Raw genomic sequence first — 17,806 nt, forward strand, 5'->3', positions numbered from 1 at the left:
CAGAAAATATTTGTGACGGATATTCTGACGTATGTTCAATTTTTTAGCGACGATTTTCCCAATAAATATGCCACATACTTGTTTATATTTCGGACGAAATTTTCAACGGCCAATAAGTTTTTTTTTTATATTATTTCCGACGGTTTAAATAAAATTGTAAATATTCTTTGTTACAATATTATGGCAATTTTTATTTCATTCAAAATTAATACTTATTTAATTATTTTATTATTATAGTGAGAAATGATTTTATTCTATATTAAATATTATTTTATAAAATATCAAAAATCAATAAAAAAATACATTAAAATTAAATATTAATATATCTCATTCTCAACCATGATTTATCACAAATAATTTAATACAAAGTTATAAAACACTAAAATACTATATTCAAATTACACATTAAAAAAATATCTTAATATCCAATCCAAATGCATAATACTCATTAATAACCTGCAACAATATCAACAAAAAGATATAAATTAGATAATTATCTTCACATTATACTACTATTTAAACACAAAATATACCAAACAACAAAAGAAGTCAATAAAATCACATGAAAAGAATACAAATAGTCATCTAAATTACTAAAATCAACACAAACAAAATATAACAACAAAAAGAATCAATAATGTCAAATGATACAAATTAGCCAACTAGCCTCACAACTAAGAGTAATTAGTTGTTTTAATGATTTGAAATCCAATATATATCAAATTGCAAAAATATTTTGCACTGTCTAATTATTAACTCATTAAACTAGTTTAAATTTAAATCTTACACTTACCAAGCTAAGAAATTAATTTCAAAACAGTGAATACAAATTTGAAAATTCAAATCAATTTCAAACTATCAAACAAGCATGGTATAAAGTTCTTACTGACATAATTTGAAATCGTGTAGGATCAACTGCGTAATCTGATGACTATTGGAGTATGGTTGAATTTTTGTCTCTTACTAAATTGTTGTATTGACCTTTCTGAAACGAATTCTCGCCCTATTCGTCCTGATTTGACCAATTACACTTGTCAACATCTCAAATTAATGCTTATAATATCACGATTGAAACGCTCCGTAGAGTCGTAGTTGGACGAGAAAATTCAAGTAGAGACGAAAGATTAGTATAGCTAATTCACCTAACTGAAGAAGAACACACGTATTGAAACCTGAGAATTTGGTTCATACATTGCAGTCATTGACTAAACTTTTGATATCATGTTTGACTACTTTACCATTAGAATCTAAAACAATTATTTGTAGAATAATTGATCAATTGCAACGATAGAGGTTAATTTTATAAACAAACCAATTAAATTAAATAGTTAGTTGAAAAGGAAACTACTAGATTTGTGCAGTTTGAGAGATAGGGAGCTTCAATATCCTTAAAATATTTTATTAGAATTCATCTTTTTGCATTTGGTTCAATGTTCCACACTGTTGAGTCCAAATTTTCAGAAAAACAATTAAAGTGGACCATGAAGGTGGAAATTTTATCGAAAAGAACTAACTTAATTTACATTTCATTTCATGTTTACTAATTTACCATTGATTGTGTTACTTACCAATGATATGCTCTCTCTTGTGATCCTCTTCAAAAAGTGAAACAATTATTCCTATATGGGTTCCATCTCTTCCTAAGCCTCCTGCATTAATGTTCAAATAGAATAGAATAAATGTAAGAATGATACTGATTTTTTTTATCTAATGTGAAACGACAATCAAATGCTACCATAAAAATATTTGTTGCGTAGCCAGTTGAACCATCATTGTTTGATATCACCTAGACAGACGTGTGACATTTAAACATGGGTAAAAAACTGGTAATATGTAAAAGAACTTCTTAGAAGGATGATATGTTCATGTATTTACTCAATAAATAAAAAGTGTAAACTACAGCTAATGATTCTCTAGATTTCTAGAGAAAATTCAATTGATATATATAACAAGATATTGTTTCACATTCTTTAAAGAGCAAAGGCTACCCAACAAGTATTTCAAACAAGCACAATATTTTAGGTCACAACAATTAAACCATTCCAACGCTTCTAAGAAGAAATTACAATTGAAATACAGAGGAATTCTTAATTTGTTGACAAGTGGAAGAAGAAGAAACTCATACCTTTGTTCATTTTTCTAGATCGTTGATTTAGTCCGAAGCTAATATGACAAGTATTAATATGTTATCTATAAATTCAGTTCAGACACCATCTCAACGTTATTTGGACAATTTCTAAAAATATTAGATAGAATAGAAGTTAGAGGATGGCAAGACCTAACCATGAAAATACATTAAATACCATTTGAAAATACATCCTAGAGCTGGAACTGAATTTGGAAGAGTCAACTTCGAAAATTTCCTTGAAAACCCTTTCTGTTTATCCAATTATATGAGATCATGACTTAATTAGACAAATATTCATAAATTTGTTGATTTTTAGTGTCCAAACTCAGTTTCAGCTGCTCTATAAAGTGTTTCCAAATGGGATTATATGTTTAATTTTCCCGAACAAGAAGAATTTGCATAAAAAACTAACACATAGTTGTTCTCCTCTGTTTACCACATCATAAAAGTAAGAATAGCAAACATAATAATGTCTTGGGAAACACAAATATTCATCATTCCTACTAGACCTACATACACATTACACACCAAATTAAGTACAATAAATTGTTGGAAATTGCAATATATAAGGATTCCCACAATGAATAAAGAAGTTACAATAACAACCAACCTGGAAAATTGATCGCCCACTCGGATCACCACATATCTTCTTAACGCCTCCTAGATCCACTATCCTAGTAGCTCTCTCCAGGTTTTTCCAAAAATGAAATACAACCTATAAACACACAACACACATATTATCAAAAGTATCTTCAATTTTCAACTTCTTGTTGACCATGACAAACACGCACTTATAAATGTGAGACTCTTTATCAAACTCATCAATAAATCTGATAATCTTTAAATAAGTATATACATTATTTATTAGGTACCTTGTATGGGAAATTTGATTAAATAACCTCAAAGATGAGGTTATTTGATCGGGTGGTGATTTTATAATTAAATTGCGCTCGTGGTTGTATATTTTTTATAGACGATATTGCCCTTGTAGCGAAACACTAAGGGACTTAGCGTTTCGCGAAGTGGATTAGGTTTAGTATAAATACTCTAATATTATAACAGTGATTCGAAGAAAAACCAAACATCAATAAACATGCTTAAAATAAACGTACCAATTGGAACAGTGCTCGTGCTCGTCGTGGAGCTCATAGTGGATTTCGACCCGTCGCCGCCGAGATCGCCGACGAGATCGCCGCCGAGATCGCCGACGAGATCGCCAACGAGATCGCCGCCGGAGTTTAGAGAGAAGGAGGAGAAGAGCGGGAAGAGAGAAGGAGAAAAAAAGAAATGAAAAAAAATGAGAGAGGTTATATTAAATAGTAAGAGTAATCTGAACATTTCACACATTGTCACTTCGCGAAACGCTAAGGGACTTAGCGTTTCGCTACAAGGGCAATTTCGTCCAAAAAAAAAATAAATAGACCACGAGCGCAATTTAATTAATAAATCACCACCAGATCAAATAACCTCATCTTTGAGGTTATTTAATCAAATTTCCCCTTGTATGAAGACAAGAATGGCAATGAGTATTGTATGTCCAACTTGTCCAAAAATAGTAGCCATTTTGAATTTTTTATAATTATAAACTATATATAATTTATATCATTTCTTATAAACTAGAAAAAATAATAAATAAACCAAAATCAAACCAAAATTTTGAATTTGACATAAGGTGCACATTTTTTTTAAACTTTATATTTTGTTATATAATTTTTCTTTTAATTCTTTAAAATCGAACATCATTAATTGAGTTTGGGCAAATATATTATATATATATATATATATATATATATATATATAAATATAAATAAAGCAGGATGTTCTGAAAATTTTATAATTATGAATATATTAATAAATTTAATAATACTTTTTCATTCATTATTCATGTTTCAGATTCATTACCTTTGAGCGTGTTTAATTGAGATTATAAGTTGCGCGTTCAACGCTTTTGTAATAATCTTGCGTAATAAATTAATATAAAAAATTATAATCAAACTTATTTTGTATTTAAACTTTTTTTTTCTACATTTCTCTCATCTAAAACCTTAACGGAGTAAATTGAAATATATAACCTAAATATAAATTGAATCCTATCAAACATATCTAAATATAATTAAATTAATTAGAACAAATAAATTAAGTATATACTGAATTAAACACACGTTTATTTATACATATACATATAAAAAATTAATTTAAAATACAATTCTCCTCTTCAAAGTTTTCTAGTTAGAAAAAATTAAAACTTTATTTAGAATATGAAAGAGAAAACAAAATATTTTTGATCAATAAATCCCGCAAAAAATAATTTAAAAAATAAATCATCAAACAAGCTCTAAATATCTATTTTAACTTAAAAATACAATAAAATTTGAGGGTCAGATTGAATTGTGATAGCTATCTAAATAATTTTTATTATTTTTTACTTATTATTTGTAAATGATAATATATTTGTCAATTAAGGAAAACTAGTAAGATACCTTATAATCATAAGTCTTATGACCTACACTTTTATTCAAAACGTTTCTAGATGAAATACTCGTGATGTTTTGATCTCTTAAATCGACTATTCATCTTTTAATACTATTAAAAACATATATATATAATTATATAATCCTTATAGACACGTTATGCATTGACAATATATTAATAATTTTTATGTGTGATATTCTTATAATTTGTGTTAAGAAAAGAGTCAACAATAACCGGAGGTTGACCAAATATTGTTAACTGCAAAGACCTTCGTTTGATATTAACTCCGTTAGAAGTTAATATTTGTTTATAATCTTCACAACTCTTCATAAATCTTGAACAAAATCAAGTGCGGAACTGTTTGTTTAGACTTGAAACGACATATAAAGAGATGGAAAATACGGAAAGTAAATAACACATGACACAAAGTTTGTTTATGGATGTTCGAAGAAAAATCTCTTACGTCACTCATTCTTCTCAACCTTGAGAAATATATTCACTAGAAGATTTGGTTTGAGTACAACGCTTACACAAACTAGTCGGACAACTAGGACTTAAACAATGCCTGTTTTCGAACTCCTAGTACACAACACTTTGTTGAACATAACAGATTCTGTCAACTTACAATACTAAAATCTCACACAGAAATAACAGTATGTAATACAACTTAATGATCTAGCAAACTTATAGACCTTTAGAACTTGAAAGTTTGAGCGCTTGATTACAGAAAAACTTAAGACTCGTGAAAGTAATTGAAGAATCGGGATGCTAACTTTTTTTTTGTAAAAACGGTAGGTGCAAATTGTCCTTCAACTTCTTCTTAAATAAATATCTTTTCAACGGAGAAATTTGTTTAAGAGAACACTTGTCCTATTTCGATTGGATGTGTGTCAGGGTAGTACATCAGAGAATATTTGTTAGAACGTGGATGTACTGGATGAAGGTAGTGCGCCGAATATCCTTTAGGAGATCGTGGTGTACTAAGACGTACATCACATGAATTTGAATTATCTTGGCACGTGGCAGTCTTCTATAGGATTAGCTTCGTTGCTGTGTCAGACTGCCAATAACGGATGCTTGATCAAATACCGAATTTGATAAAGTACCGGAAACACTTCATAAAATCGAGGTTCTAGAAAAACCGGAAACGTTTCATATAAAACCGAATTTAATCAAATACCGAAAGTGTTGATATAAAACCGAACCGATTAAATACTAGACGCGCTGATATAAAACTGAAATGGTTAAATACCGGAAGCGCTGATATAAAACCGAACTAGTTAAATACCGGAAGCGCTGATATAAAACTGAACTAGTTAAATACCGGAAGCGCTAAAATAAAATCGAACTAGTTAAATACCAGACGCGCTGATATAAAACTGAACTGGTTAAATACCGGAAGCTCTAATATAAAACCGAACTAGTTAAATACCGTAAGCGTTGATATAAAACTGAACTAGTTAAATATCGTAAGCACTGATATAAAACCGAACTGGTTAAATACTAGAAGCGTTGATATAAAACCGAACTACTTAAATACCGGAAGCACTGATATAAAACTAAACTAGTTAAATACCGAAAGCGTTGATATAAAACCGAACTAATTAAATACCGAAAGCGCTTAGTAGGAGACGAGCCAAATAAAATACCGGAGACACTTCTGCAAAACTGAAGTGAACATAAAATCAAAAGCGCTTGTCTAAAAACCGATTTGGACAAACAACCGGATGCGCTTCTTCAGAATACCGAAGATAGATAAAACCGGAAGTGCTTGTACACAAACCGATTTGGACAAACTATCGGATGCGCTTCTTCAGAATACCGAAGTTGATCAAATACCAAACATAAAACTGAGCGCGCTTTTATAAAGCCGAAGCCGAATAGAAAAACTGGACGTGCTTCTGCAGAAAACCGAAGTTGATCAAATATCGAATTTGATCAACTACCGGACAGATTCCCTTTCCGGTTTTCTTCACTTTGTCCTACACAAAATCAATAACACTATTTAATTTTATTGATACACTTAAAATTAATCAAAAACTTTAACTTAACAATTTTTTTCTTTTTGATTATTTAAACTAAACTATCAAAATCTGATAGAGTCATTATAGTGAGTGTCCTAGATTGATTTTATCTAAAGATTTCTCCATTTTTGATTATTTAAACTAGATTATCAAAACTCGGTAATTTTATAGCGTTGATTAATTATCCTAAGTTAATTAACAACTTTAATCTAACAATTTATTTATTAAAATGATTCTATATGATTTTGTTTGGAGAATTTTTGAGAGTCAAACATTCAGTATAATATATCGTTCTTTAGATGGAACGTTATTTACAGTAAAATTTTACGGATGATATGTGAATAAAAAAATATTGTATTATAGTAGGTTATTATCGTATTTGTCACGAGAATATTGAATTGACAACTCACATACTTTTACATTGTCGAAGGATAATTATTATATTGAATCTTTTGTGGAGTATTACTATGATTCGTTGAGTGATGTTCAAGATTATGGATAGTTGTTAAGAACTTTATATTGATAAGACTAATACGACCGACCTTCATATTTGAGTTACTATCCAAATTATTTTCCGATGGACGGTCTGTTGTAAAAATAAATCGTCGAACTTTTAAAGTTTGTAACCATCGTTTGATGCATATCATTTAAAATTATATTATTGTGACACTTTCTGATATTCGTTTCGGAATGCTAGTAGAGTTGATCGGAGAGTTGATCGGAGAGTTGATCGTTATTCTCGAGAACCTAGTAGTTTGAAAACATATTAAGAATGTGGTTGTATTATATTATTTTATTTTTATTTTTTAATATTATATTTTGTTGTCATGTTTAAACAATTTTTATTATTTTTAATATAAATGTATCATTTAAAAATTTTAATTTTTTCATAGAGAATATTTTATTTTTAAGTTATTTTTAAAATTATAATAAATTTTGTGTTATAATTATTAAAATTAACTTAATTTAATTATTAAAATGTATATTATGATTTTGAATTCAAACATAATAAGTTGTGAACCTATTCTCTTTTGTTGTCGCGCATCGTCTACTTCCACTTTGTCAAAAAGTCAAAACCATTCCTTCTCCCTTGATTAGGGCCTAAAAGCCTTTTAAGCCCTATATAAATTTAAATTTTGGGCCTAATTTTTTTTAATTTTAATTAATAAAATAAAATATAAATAATTAATATATAATAATACAAGACTAAAAATAAAATAAAAAAATTATTTTTATTATATATATTTAATATTAAAGGAGAAAAAAAAATAATATTAATAATATAATATTATTAAATATAAAAAGATGAGGCCTTTTAAAAATGGACCTATACGAGTGCATTGGTTGCTTTACTTAAACCCTAAACCCTACCCTCAATATATATATTTGTATCGGGGGCGCGGTGGTTTGAGCCGTGAAGAAGAGAAATTTGATGGGGACTTACAAAAACCAGGCCAAGGTTGTCGTCGTCGGAGGTGGAATCGCCGGCTCTTTCGTCGCCAAATCTCTCCAATTAACCGCTGAAGTCACTCTCATTGATTCGTAAGTACTCTTTCTTTCCATCTCCCTCTCTCTCGCTTCTGTTCATGTATTCTCCTTACTTTCTTTTCATAAATTTGAACTCCAATTAAGGAGCTTGATTCTGTATCTAATTTTTCTAATAACCATTCTACCGATACCCAAAAGAATATTGTAATCAAAAGAGTTAATATTGTGATCAAAAGAATTCCCCCCTTGTTTGATTGTTAATGTGGGTGCAAATAAATGAATCATAAACAGGAAGGAGTATTTTGAGATCTCATGGGCAAGTCTGAGGGCAATGGTGGAACCACCATTTGCAGAGCGAACACTGATTTACCACAGGGATTACTTAACCAATGGCCTTGTTATAACATCCAGGGCCATAAACATAACTGATACCGAGGTATTAACAGCAGAAGGGCGCCTTGTTCCATATGATTATCTTGTCATTGCCACGGGCAATGCTGATCCTCTTCCACATGCTAGAAACGACAGGCTTAAACAATTTGAACGAGGTAAATATGTTAAATATTGTGAAAAGAGGCTTTGAATTGGCAACTTCTTACTTTTATACATATTCATGATTATTGTGACAGATAATGAGAAGATAAAAGAAGCTAGTTCGATCTTGATAATTGGTGGAGGCCCGACTGGGGTGGAACTTGCTGGGGAGATTACAGTTGATTATCCTGATAAGGCGGTTACTTTGGTGCACAGGGGATCCAGGTTGTTGGAGTTCATTGGGCCGAAAGCTTCTCAAAAGGCTTTAAAGTGGTTGGAGGGCAAAGGGGTTGAAGTGAAGTTGGGGCAATCTATTGACATGAGTTCTGGTTCAGAAGAGAGCAACAAATATGTAACTTCAAAAGGAGAAACTGTCAAAGCCGACTGTTTTTTCTTATGCTTTGGAAAACCTGTAGGGTCGGAATGGCTAAAGGAGACGATCCTGAAGAATAGTCTGGATAGCTCTGGAAGATTGAAAGTTGATGAAAATTGTAGAGTCGTTGGAAAGAGAAATATTTTTGCTGTTGGAGATATTACTGACATCAAGGTAACATTAACAACTGATATCTTCTTTTTTTTATATCATTTGGTTTGATGATTGAAGAGCTCATATAAAATATGTTTCTTTGGGGTGCAGGAACTTAAGCAAGGATATTTGGCAAAAAAACATGCGCTTGTGACAGTTAAGAATCTGACATTGTTGTTAAGTGGAGGAAATGAAAGTAAAATGGAGAAATATAAACCTGGTTCAGACTTGGCCATCATTTCTTTGGGGAGAAAAGAGGCAGTGGCTCAATTTCCTTTAGCAACATTGATCGGAATTGTGCCTGGATTCATCAAATCCAAGGACTTGTTCGTGGGCAAGACAAGAAAGCAATTGGGGTTGTCTCTTGCATAAAGCCACAAGATCATTACATTTTCATCATTTCATACAAGTTTTATCGGTTACAGTATGTATTCCCTCCCTATGATTTGTTAATTTGATATTCCAACTGCAAATTTGTGCTGTAATGTGTACTACTCTCTTCTGATTGATTCCCATAAACAATCATATTATGAAACTATCTATCCATCTATGATCAGTTGATCAATAGTAATGCCTAGCCGTGTTGAAATTGAAGACCAGCTAGCTAGGTCACGGGTCATCAATGAGTTTTGGGCCAATCATGTCGAGTACATTAACACAGTTGAAGTGTGTTAAAAAATGGTTTGACATCCTCGCTAAACTGATATAATACAAAAATATAACTGAACCCAAGATAATGGGTTGTAGAGAACCATTTTTAAAATCAAACTATGGCCTGAAAATTTAAAAGTGGTAGAGGAGACATTAGTTCTACACTCTAATAACAACATGACTAGCATTTGGCTGTTGAACTGAATTTCCACCACCTTCTTTTTCAATGGTGTCGGCTACTGCAGTACTTGCGCATGGACATGACGATACAGACACTGACACGGGTGGTTCTTCTACAACACGATCAATATTAGTCTTAAAATGTGCAGTCCGTGCAAGTTCTTGTACTAATTCCGCCATTCTTTCGGTGCAGTTCACAATGTGTAGTAAACAAGAAGCCATGTTTAGGATTGGCATTATGTTACGGTCTGCTTATCAAAACCTCGGTCCTAAAATATTTTATGCACCCGTCTCTCGGCCCAAGTGTGCATATGGGTCAATTTATGTTTTTTATGGAATAATTTTGTTTTGTTTACTTTCTCTCTTATTTCTCTTGAAACCGAATTCTGTTATGTTAGAAGTTGTTGTAACCGAATACTTTTGGGTAAACCAGCCTCTTTAAATGGTGATGCCCACCCCATTTTTTGGGGCTATGAATTGAATATTTTGGAACTTGGTGCTCTAAGTTATCTCTCGGCCCTCCTCCACCTTCTTGGACTACTAGGTGTAATCTAGTGGTATTTCTCTTCTCCCCTTTGACTCTTCTTTCCTTAACCTCGAATTCTCATATCATTTTATGTCCGCTGCGCTTGAGTGTTGAATTTCATCATCGGTTCGATCATCAAGAACCCGTTTCTTGAATTAAAGAACTTGAAAGACCCGGTTATAGTTTAAAGCCTAACAATTGGTATCAGAGCTGACCGATTCTCAACATGGTAGAAACTCGCCAGCAATCAGAAATGGATGCGCTCAAGGCCCTTATTGAAAACCTGTCCCAACAAACAGCTGCGATGCAAGCCGCCATAGACCGAAGATTTGATGCGGCTGAAGAACGTATGGCAGCCTTTGAGAGCGGGGCATCTAGAAACGTGCAAGAACCCCGCCACAGACCCTATGATGATAATTTTTGCCACGGTCCTTCACCATTTAGACCCCAGCACCCTGGCCAGAACCGCGATCAACACTATGCTCCTCCTACTCGGCTAACTTGGGTCGATTTTCCTCGGTTTGATGGGTCGGATGTCGAGGGCTGGCTAATATCTGCCGAGCAATTTTTCAGGGTGGACAAAACTAAGGATGCCACTAAATTAGAAACACCCATTCATTTTTCTGGCGAAGCAAGAATGTGGTACGGGTCATATCTTTAAAACCGAAATCATATGGAGGCCTTATCTTGGGACGTGTTCAAGAGAGACCTTATGACTCAATTCAGGTCATCTATACATAACACACCAATGAGACAGTTGATGAATTTAAAACAGGTTGGGTCGGTTCAAGAATATAATCTCCGGTACATGTCGATCTCTCAAAAGTTATTACATATGTCAAGGGACTACGTCATAGATTGCTACTTGTCCGGTCTAAGGGAGGAAATAACAAACTGCATCAGGTTGCGATTCCCGGATTCTTTAAACGAAGACATAACCATTGCTAAAGTCCAAGAAGCAACATATCGGTCCTTAATGAGCAGTGGTAACTTGTACAGCGCTGAAGCATCGTTGCTGCCCACGCCATCCAATATCAACACAGCTGGGCCGAGCACCAATACCAACTTCAAGAATTCATCATATGGGTCCTCTTCAAATGCAAACCAGGGCCACGTTAAGCAATTAGACCCAGTCTCAATGGATGAAAAGCGAAAGAAGGGCCTATGCTACTCTTGCAATGAAAAATGGCAACCAAACCATATGTGTAAATCAAAGTTATTTATGGTCTCGGCCAATCAAGAAGATCAAGAACCCGACCAAGAACCTGTTTTGGATGATCTACCTTCATGGCTCGGCCCAAGGGATGAACCAGCCATATCTTTACATTCCTTGACCGGGTCTAAAGCTTTCCAAACGCTCCAGATTTTTGGCAAAGTTGGGAACCTGCCGGTGGTGATCTTGATCGATACAGGCAGCACCCACAATTTTATCAATAGCAGGATTTTGGAGAAAATAGACCACAAAAGCATAGCAACCCATGTGCAATCGGTTAAAGTGGTCGATGGGTCTAATTTGTTATGTTCTAGTGTTTGCAAGGACTTGAAGTGGTCGATGAAGGCAATGAATACCAAACAGAAATAAAGGTACTTTCCATGGACGGATATGATATTGTGTTGGGAATTGAATGACTGATTATTCTAGGCCTGTCTTCTTGGGACTTTGAAAAACTGACCCTATCTTATGAGAAGCAAGACAGAACCACGGTCCTAAAGGGGATTCCTCGGTCGCAGACCAGTTTGATGCATGGAAACCAGCTGGAAAAAACTTTAGATGAATATAGTGTTGCTGCTAAAATGCAAATAAAGAGTAAGCCCGAAGGCCAAAGTGTTTCACTCGCGGCAATGACTTTAGATGATATTCCTAACGATCTAATTAAAAGCTATGGCTCCTTTGATGCTGCTGTTATGCTGGTTCGGGAAAAAGACTTGGCCTGGATTTTTGAGCCAAGTATGGAGTTTAATCGAAGTTGGAAGAAATTATTTTTGCACCAGGCGCTGGGGACATTGCAGCAACCAAGGCCAGCTCTAAACACTGAAAAACTCGACCTTGGGTGCACAGAAATTTTAAACATGGGCGGAATGGCGAGGACCCGAGCAGCTCCACTACTGAAACGATTCTGCCGAAAGATTTTTAAGATGACCGGTCCTATGCGGCGAAGCTTGCTGAATATTCTGAAGCCCGACCGAAGCAATTGTTTTGAAGTTGAAGATGCGTACTAGAGGCTGACCAGTCCACGTTCTTTTCGTCGAGGGCGACGAACCTCGAAGGGGGAGATTATGTTACGGTCTGCTCATCAAAAACCTCGGTCCTAAAATATTTTATGCACCCGTCTCTCGGCCCAAGTGTGCATCAAATTCTCTCCTTAACCTCGAATTCTTATCTCATTTTATGTCCGTTGCGCTTGAGTGTTGAATTCACCATCGGCCCGATTATCAAGAACCCGTTTCTTGAATTAAAGAACTTGAAAGGTCCGGTTATAGTTTAAAGCCTAACACATTATTTGCAGCAGGGGAAGAGTGGCTATTATAATATCATTATTGTTGTTCATGTGATCAGTTTCTTTGAGCAAAATCTGGAGCCTTTGGGATGTATTCCTTGACATAGCCACATGAAGATCAGCCAAACAAGGCTTAGTCATAGTCTTCATCGCTAAAGACAAAGTCATTATCGCCTTGCTACATTCTACGCTCAATTCCCTGCAAGTCTCTTGGACTCTCCCAACTACTGTTCCTGCTGCCTCGTCAATTTTATAGGTATTGTTCTTAATTAGTGCAACTTCAATTTGATAGGCGCATTCTCGAGTTAGATTTCCAAGACTCAAGTAAGTCTTCCATGGATGAGAAAACATGAATTTGCCATGTGCAGGTTCCCATCTTTCAAAATTAGCAAAATTTTCTTCTTGGATTCTTGAATTGATGATAATGCTTGTGTAATCACAATCAATGATGTTATCAGATAATAAATATTGCAATAATGTTGCAAGTTTTTCCATGTTTAGAACAAGAAGATCGTGAAGGTCTTGACCAGCCCAGACAGGGAAGAAGATTATAGAGGTGGCGAAGGAAATAACTATACCAATTAGAATAGTTGAGAGTCTCTTAAGAGCTATGTCTATAACTTGATCGGAATGAAAACCAGAAACCGACACCATACTGAATGTTAAAATGGAAATTGAAAGCCCGTAATCATATGCAACCTTCAAATTTGGAAAGAATCTAAGGAATGTGAAAACTGCACCTACAACCACAAACCAAACCACCAGTTAGTAGTATCTTTAAATAAGTATACATTATTAATTAGGTACCTTGTAGGAAGACAAGAATGGCAATGAGTATAGGATGTCCAACTTGACCGGAAATAGTAGCCAAGAAATGAGCTCCAACAACTAGAACACCACTTATTAAAGTTGCTAATCTCCTGTTTAGCCCTTTACCAATGGTGGCACCTAATTAATTAAGATTAGTAAGTAATTATCATCAATTAAGAGAGATCAAGAAAAGATTAAGAGCACTTTGGCAATTATTACCAACAGAAAATTCAAGTACAACAACCACCGTGATCAAAGTCCAAATAGTGTCGACACTATAAGAGTTGTAAACAGGGTGAAGATAGTAAAAAAGTGAAGCAAAAACGACTGCCATCCCCACTTTTACTGAATGTGTAACTCTTCTTGGGTCATCTTTCCCAACTTTCTTCGCTAACTTAACACTGCACATTAACCAACTCTCCATCGCCGCATTCAGGCATGACCACCCCTTTTCTGCGTGACCCGAGTACTCATGAAGAACACAACCCATGATCAATCTGACCACCTTTAAAGTTGGTAAAACTGAAGAACTAATGATAGAGTTTACTTCTAATGGATTGATTGGACATATATGCTGGAATGCTTGGGTATTTATGAAGATAATAATATTAATTTTATCAAAAAAAAATGTTTTAAATTTAATTTAGTATATATATATGGATATGAATCATATGATCCATGTAAATTGCTTTCATTTTATTGGCCTCAATTAATTATAGCATTAATAGACTCTACTAATATTGCATGTATGCTAATATGATCACATACTTTTTACTTTATTGATTCTTTTAATTAATTGGTTCATTTACAAATTTTGCATTTTCACCTTAGTCTATTGCAGTATGTGTAGTATGTGTTGTTTTATTAAAGCTTTCAAATCACTGAATCGTCCTTTGATTAATTATACGGTTTTAAAAAGTAATAGTTAATCTCAACTTTATAAGAATTAACTCTTGGTGAAATGAGACACCTTAAACCATTGTGATAAAAATATAGGTTTTAAGGGGAAATTTGAAGAAATGCCCTACTAATAGCCTTAATTCCAAAAAAGGCCCGTGCATGATAATGTTTGTAAAATGGACATTTTTGTCCTGCGAAAAGTCTGTATTATCCCTTGCGCGCCTGTTTTACCGCTCAATTACGAGAAATGTCATTTACGCATTTTCATCTAAAAAGCGTGAGTTAATTAACGCGTTTTAGATGAAAATGCGTGAATGGTATATTTCTCGCATTTGGTATTTCTCGCATTTGAAAATTTTGGTCTTAATAAGCCTCCCTTTTCTATATTTCTCTATTCAAGCGTCAATGGATGAACGTACCCAATCAGTGAAAGTGCTTGAGATTTGTAAGATACCACCACGAGATCCAAATTCAATTCATAAAGATTCTCTACCTCTTACGTTTTTTATCTCTTATGGCTTAGAAATCTTCCAAGCCGTCGCCTTTTCTTCTTCCAATACCCATATTCACTCCACTGCTTCTCTCAGACTGTCCTTCCTCGACTAAAACAATCTCTCTTTGCCGCCCTAAACTCATATCCGCACCTCGCCGGAAACGTCACTTGGGTCAAAGATGAAAAAATCCCAACTCTTCACTTTTTCCCTGGCGATGCAGTCTCCGTCACTATTCCGAAGCCACCACCGCCGTCAATTTCCAACGCATCTCAAGCAAGGAGAACCTCTACCAAGTAGACAACCTTTTCTCCTTCCTCCCACCTTGTCTGTATCTCCCGAACGGACTGCCGTGATATCCCTGCAGATCACCCTGTTTCCGAACAACGGTTTCTGCATAGGTTACACCTCAAATCACGCCGTGATGGACGGAAAAACTACGACATTGTTCATGAAATCATGGGCTTGGTTTTACAGATCCAGCGGATTCACGAAGATGTTACCGACGGATTTGACCCCGTTCTACGATCGGAATGTTATAAATACAAATTTGAATGATTTGGACGAAGCTTATTTAGCACATTACTTGAAATATGGAGAGAGTTATAAAACACTTATAAAACGGGAAATCATCTCTCTGCCAGATATGGTCATAGGCAATTTCATGTTAACACGGGCGATCTTCAGCCTGTGTGGAACAGAAGCCGGATCTTTCATTTTCAGGATGCTGGAAGAGATGCTAACGGTGGTGGAATCGAGATTTCTAATATGCATTTGCGAGAAATATACCAAATGCGAGAAATACATCAAATGCAAGAAATATACCAAATGCTAGAAATACCAAATGCGAGAAATATATCATTCACGCATTTTCATCTAAAACGCGTTAATCAATTCACGTTTTTTAGATGAAAATGTGTGAATGACATTTCTCGTAATTGAGCGGTAAAACAGGCGCGCAAGGGGCATTACAGATTTTTCGCAGGGCAAAAAGACCCATTTTACAAACATTATCAGGCACGGGCCTTGTTTAAAATTAAGTCTATTATTAAGCCATTTCATCCAATTCCCCGTTTTAAGAATCCTAGTTACCTAAATTTTTCCTCTATAAAGCAAAGTCACTAAATTTGCAGAACCAATGTTTCTCAATTATATATGGTCACATTTTCAGCCACCAAATTCAACCCCTAGCTCCCTAAAATTTATATTGTTTACTTAATAAACGGGAACTGAGAATGTAAAGCAAATGAACTGGCTATAATTAATATCCCATGAATATGACATTTTGTATGGAATGTGAGGAATTATTTTTTATTAATACAAACATATTGTCCTACTATTCACTTAATTTAATATTAAAGATTACAAAATTTAAGTTGAATTCTTATATGTGATAGTAGGATTTCTTGACAGTCCAATTAATGCATATTATTTTGAATTTATTACTTTAAATGTACTTAGTTATATAATATAAGAGTTACATTCCGCGTATTTTTTTGGACCACTTGTTAGTCATATTATATATATATATATATATATATATATATATATATATATATATATCAATTTAATATGATTAATAACTTAATTTATCCAAATTAATCTTAATTAGATTATTTAATTTATATATATATATATATTTCTAATATTTTATTAAATAAAATAAATCAATAACAATATTAAGGGATTATTTAATTAATTAATCATGAGCAGATGACAATGGGGAGTTTGGGCGGTCAATGCATTTATCATCTCGTCCCCGTTTTTATTTTTAGAATTTTTTTACCATCATCTCTACCCCATTTGGTTTTGAGAATTCTTCGCCATACCTTATTCTCAAAAAAAAAAAAATTTATATAATCAAATTATATAAACATATTTTTTAATATAATATATTAAAAAATTATATTATTATAAAAAATAAACTTAAATTTTTTATAAAATATAATGAAAGAATAAATATATTACTGAAGGGGTGCTTGGTTCAAATAAAGAAATGAGAATAGGATTGGGATTGATAGAGGTGTGGAATAGGAATGAATATGATTGATAGAAGTGTAGTGTTTGGTTAATAGTTTTAATCATTCTCATTGATAATGTTTGGATTTACAAGAGAAAAGTTATAAATATAATTTTGTTATTAAAATTATGATTAATATTTTAATTTTTTTTATTAAATTAAAAATATAAAATATTATTATTTTTATAATATAATTGTTTAAAATATATAAAATATTTAAGGGACATAATTTAATAAAATATAAACATTTAATATTTTATTATATTAATTATATTTTTTAAAAATAAAAATAAAAATACTTATAACAAAAAATGTTGAATGTTTCAATAAAAAATAAAAATACTTATAACAAAAAATGTTGAATGTTTCAATTTTTTATTAATTATAAATAAATAATTATCTATTTTATTAAATATAAATAAGATAAGATAAAGTCTTTTAAATAATATATAGTAATAGTAGATAAATACATTTAAATTATTTTCAAATAATATATAGTAATAGTAGATAAATACATTTAAATTAAATATAATGTTTTATTAATAATATATTATAACA

At 32.9% G+C, this 17,806-nt stretch overlaps 2 protein-coding genes and 1 pseudogene across 2 annotated transcripts; 2 read left to right on the top strand and 1 right to left on the bottom strand.

Moving 5' to 3' along the window:
• Positions 1-8,022: 8,022 nt before the first annotated feature.
• On the top strand, positions 8,023-9,710 carry LOC124926256 (apoptosis-inducing factor homolog B-like). Its single transcript, XM_047466451.1, has 4 exons — positions 8,023-8,166; positions 8,404-8,660; positions 8,742-9,193; positions 9,284-9,710. The coding sequence occupies exons 1-4, from the start codon at positions 8,057-8,059 to the stop codon at positions 9,542-9,544; spliced, it is 1,080 nt and encodes a 359-aa protein (XP_047322407.1). The 5' UTR covers positions 8,023-8,056; the 3' UTR covers positions 9,545-9,710.
• Positions 9,711-13,018: 3,308 nt separating this feature from the next.
• On the bottom strand, positions 13,019-14,327 carry LOC124925038 (aluminum-activated malate transporter 7-like). Its single transcript, XM_047465015.1, has 3 exons — positions 14,057-14,327; positions 13,835-13,975; positions 13,019-13,767 (listed from the first exon to the last, which is right to left on the bottom strand). The coding sequence occupies exons 1-3, from the start codon at positions 14,325-14,327 to the stop codon at positions 13,019-13,021; spliced, it is 1,161 nt and encodes a 386-aa protein (XP_047320971.1).
• An 815-nt stretch (positions 14,328-15,142) lies between these two features.
• On the top strand, positions 15,143-16,063 carry LOC124925039 (annotated as a pseudogene).
• The last annotated feature ends 1,743 nt before the right edge of the window (positions 16,064-17,806 follow it).

Source organism: Impatiens glandulifera, chromosome 2 (assembly GCF_907164915.1).
Source record: "Impatiens glandulifera chromosome 2, dImpGla2.1, whole genome shotgun sequence".
In the NCBI taxonomy this organism is placed as follows: domain Eukaryota; kingdom Viridiplantae; phylum Streptophyta; class Magnoliopsida; order Ericales; family Balsaminaceae; genus Impatiens; species Impatiens glandulifera.

What these genes read in the sequence shown, in the direction of transcription:
- LOC124926256 (XM_047466451.1), top strand. Translation starts at nt 8,057, where the DNA reads ATGGGGACTTACAAAAACCAGGCCAAGGTTGTCGTCGTCGGAGGTGGA. An exon ending in GAAGTCACTCTCATTGATTC is followed by an intron (nt 8,167 to 8,403) that starts GTAAGTACTCTT and finishes AATCATAAACAG; the next exon opens with GAAGGAGTATTTTGAGATCT. An exon ending in GCTTAAACAATTTGAACGAG is followed by an intron (nt 8,661 to 8,741) that starts GTAAATATGTTA and finishes TTATTGTGACAG; the next exon opens with ATAATGAGAAGATAAAAGAA.
- LOC124925038 (XM_047465015.1), bottom strand. Translation starts at nt 14,327, where the DNA reads ATGGGTTGTGTTCTTCATGAGTACTCGGGTCACGCAGAAAAGGGGTGG. An exon ending in TGTACTTGAATTTTCTGTTG is followed by an intron (nt 13,976 to 14,056) that starts GTAATAATTGCC and finishes TTAATTAATTAG; the next exon opens with GTGCCACCATTGGTAAAGGG. An exon ending in CATTCTTGTCTTCCTACAAG is followed by an intron (nt 13,768 to 13,834) that starts GTACCTAATTAA and finishes TTGTGGTTGTAG; the next exon opens with GTGCAGTTTTCACATTCCTT.